Consider the following 3,877-nt stretch of genomic DNA (forward strand, 5'->3'; position numbering starts at 1 on the left):
GTGAGAGAGAGAGAGAGAGAGAGAGAGAGAGAGATTTGTGTTTGTGTGTGAGTGTGTGAGAGAGAGTGTGTGAGAGAGTCTGTGTGTGAGTCTGTGTGAGAGAGAGTGTGTGAGTGTGTGTGTGTGTGTGTGTGTGTGTAGGTGAGTGAGTGTGTGTGTGAAATCTATTTAGGGCTGAATGGTTTTGGGAAAGTCTTGAAAACTTGGATGTTCATACTTTTTACAAAAACTTTCAATTTTCAAAATTTCAATAACCATTTCAGGGTTAAAATCTCTTTCCACTTGCGTTTTCGTAGGCCAAAATCCCACTGTTTTTGACCAATTCAATATGACTATAAAATATTTTTTGTGATTATTATGAAATAAAAATATTAAACACAATAAGAAATGTATTGTAATAATGCTGTAAAATGAATACAAAAAATTGAGTAATAAAAATAATTTTAGTTTGCTGTTAAGTTACGATACTATTATTTACGTTTTATTTTTTTCATATTTTTTAAATCGCAATTTCTATCGCGATATTGAGTTAATTTCAATATATCTTGCAGCTCTAGTTTAAACATCTCAGCATGCTCTTCTAAGCATCTTATTGTGACTGTAGATGTAGTGTAGTCTTTTTTTTCTTGTACTTGTTAATTTAAGTGTCATTTAGTAAATATGATATTCATATGAATGATAACGTGGCCGTGTTTCCAGCTTACTTCTGCAGAAGAAGCTTCATAAGTTTGAGTTGGCAAGTTTAGCCAATCTGTGTCCCGAGGCTGCAGAGGAGGCCAAAGCCCTCATTCCCAGGTGAGCTGGAGCTTCAGCGTCGATCACATGCCTGCATTACACACAAACACAGAGAAACGAATCTCACACGGGGAAATAACAGCCATTTAATCATCCGTCTGGAACTAGATTCTTTGAACACAAAGTACTGTGATGTTAACAGCTCGATTAAAGGTGGGGTAAGCGATTTTTCAAAAACAAACTTGTAGCCAATCAGCAATAAGGGGCGTGTCTACTCGTGATGTGGAGGAGAGAGCTGTTCAGTGCACAGGACGGACATTAGCCGAGCCGAGCGACAGAAAGCTAGAGATGGCGGATAAAAAACAAAAGAGGACACACAGAAGTAAACAAAGGTGTATGTTTATAGAGTAATTTACAACAGCTTCGAACGTGGCTCAGCCAATCAGAATCAAGGACCGGAACTATCCGTTTTATAAATTATCTTTTAACTATAAGAGTGTTTTCCTTTGACAGCACAACACATTGATGTTTTATGAGACTGTTGAACTGAAAATTACAATCAGCTGTGTTTGATGTTTGTTTACATTGTTTTTTTTATTGTGTGTGTGTGTGTGTGTTTGTGTGTGTGTGTTCTCATTAGTTTGGAAGGCCGGTTTGAGGATGAGGAGTTACAGCAAATCCTGGACGACATTCAGACGAAGCGCAGTTTCCAGTACTGAGTAATGAAGATTCACTTTGCTTTCTCTAATCTTTAGGCCCTTCTTTTCTCTTTCCATTCTGCATCTTTATACATTGCTACAATTGCTCCCTTCTGTAGATGTGTAATGTGTTGTTGTTTTGAAAAATAAACTGTTTTTGATAAAACTGACAGTGTGTCTCAATGTCATGCAGCTGCAGCCAATAACATATTTACATCACAGAAATGCAGCTCTAAATCAGAGAGAAGAATGATAAAAAAACAAGTGAATTTTAAAAATTATATTTGAAGACACCATACACCTTTATGTATTTAACTATTACAAATATATCACAGAACAGGTTCCCGGAGTAAGTAAGACTCATACACGTATTTTTGATCATTCGGCTGAATTTGTTCAAACTTTATTCCCGCAATGAAAACGCAGTTATGATATTAATTCAGATATTGACTGTTTCATGAGAATATGTTATGATCCAAACCCAAAGCATTATCTGAAAGTTTATTTTAAATTTTTAAATGACAAAAAAAAAAGCTATTAAAATTTTTCTTAATTCACTTTCTAGTTGCTACTGAAACACCAAAGGTTTCAACATTAGTTTTTGCAATTATTATTATTATTTTAATGTACGTACAATTGTTCAAAGATGTTTGTCCAGCATGTGAGTTATGTTAAAAATGAACTGTTAACGGATAGCATCAATATGTTTTGTTATATAATTAGTTTTATATAGTGTTTTATAGTATTTCTGTAGTCTCTTTCTATAGTCTGTTTATGAATAGGCTAAATTACAAAGTATTACGTATAAATGTGAATATAAAGTTAAACTAAATGAATGGAGAACCTGTTATTAACCTATTATTAGTCAGGTACGATGATTATGTAATAATCCTTTTTATCTTTGCCTTGTGCTATTGAACTTTCTGGGGGTTTTTATTAAGATGTAAAACAAGCTAAATATGTTTAAATAATATTGTTTAATTAGAGTTGTAAAGAGTACCTTACAGTGAAAATAACAAGATAGCAAGACACACCTGGGGAGACTAATCAAGGGGAACCAATGAACAAACGGACTACAAACTGACTACAAACACCACAGGAAACAGGAAGTGACATAAGTCCAAGACAAGGCACAGAGAGCATGCAACAAAAACAAGAAAGAGTTGATCTGCGATGATAGCAATCACACCAAAATAAAACAACGTCTCAAAATTTCAAAAACAATATACTTCAAAAAGGTCTCTTCAGTATAACGGATGAATAAAATAATGTTGAGTAAAATTAAGAAGTCAAAGGCTTATTGCACTGAATGTGGATCTAATTTATAAAACACCTGTGATTCACAACTACCTGCTAATGCACTCGCATTCACATAAAGTAGCCTTGTTGACAGATCTGGGTGAGTAAGGGCAAAATGCACAAGATATAGTGCTTTCAGTGTCCTGTAGTTGCGATATCACAGAATAAAGTGCTGCAGAAACCGCTAGGTGCCATGCACAATGTAATGTGTAATTGCAATCATTACAAATGTAGTGGAGTAAAGAGTACAGATGCTTCAAAAAATTTAGTGAAGTAGAGAGTCAAAGTTGCTAATATCTTTGATACTCAGTAAAACTGCAAAAACATACTCAAGTACAGTAACTACATTTACTGGAATCTGCGTTACTAATACAGATTGCTAAAGCTGGCTTCCATTTGTATGTCAGACACCAGGCTAGATTTAGTACGTTTAGACGAGTACACTGTCTAGTGCACATATGTCTGAAATAGCCTGAAGACATGAAGCTATTTAGCTATATAGATTTAAAGTGGCCTGTAAAGATGAAAGATGACGCTTTATTGATTCTAGAGGAACACATTCGCTCGGTTGTTCGTCCACGTGTTATTGCTGCGCCGCTGCGCATGCGCACAGAGTCCGACCCAGTGTTGCCATATTGGAAATGTCCAAGTATCGTACCAGAAGCTCAAAATTATCGTATTTGGAAGAAAATTATCGTACACGAGTAAAAACGTACAGAATACAGCTATTTATCTACTAGACTAGAACAACAACTTTTTGACACAACCTTCAAATACCAAATTGAAATACGTTTTATTTTTTCCCAAATTCCTTTTTATTTTTTTATTCCAAATTTTAAAAAAATTGGATTCTGGTTTTTTTTTCCATTTTAATTTTTCTGGACTCCTTTTTTAAATGGTTAAATTAAATTTCATTAATCAAAAGCACGTCTAATTAAATAATGAAACGTATACAATTCAACATCAAATCTATTAAAAAGTTTAACAAAAATTACGTTTAGGGTCTTATGAAATGTTCTATTTTTTTCACCTTGTTTACTGTTACCAAATTCTGTGTTTTAATACTTTAGAAATTGTATTTACATTTTTCTGGTTATCGAACGAAGTCATAACACATTAATTTAATTTATCTTTTTTATCTTTTA

At 33.9% G+C, this 3,877-nt stretch overlaps 1 protein-coding gene across 1 annotated transcript in view; it reads left to right on the forward strand.

The window, feature by feature from the left end:
* The window catches only part of LOC107708593 (DNA-directed RNA polymerase II subunit RPB4-like), a 3,293-nt gene extending 1,712 nt beyond the window's left edge, over positions 1-1,581 (forward strand). The window contains exons 3-4 of the mRNA XM_016512857.1: positions 700-795; positions 1,376-1,581. Of these exons, the coding sequence (XP_016368343.1) occupies positions 700-795; positions 1,376-1,454 (175 nt within the window). The 3' untranslated portion in view covers positions 1,455-1,581. The remainder of the gene's footprint in view (positions 1-699; positions 796-1,375) is intronic.
* Positions 1,582-3,877: the final 2,296 nt, after the last annotated feature.

This window comes from Sinocyclocheilus rhinocerous, unplaced genomic scaffold (genome assembly GCF_001515625.1).
Source record: "Sinocyclocheilus rhinocerous isolate Xijiao unplaced genomic scaffold, SAMN03320098_v1.1 scaffold25, whole genome shotgun sequence".
Taxonomy (NCBI): Eukaryota; Metazoa; Chordata; class Actinopteri; order Cypriniformes; family Cyprinidae; genus Sinocyclocheilus; species Sinocyclocheilus rhinocerous.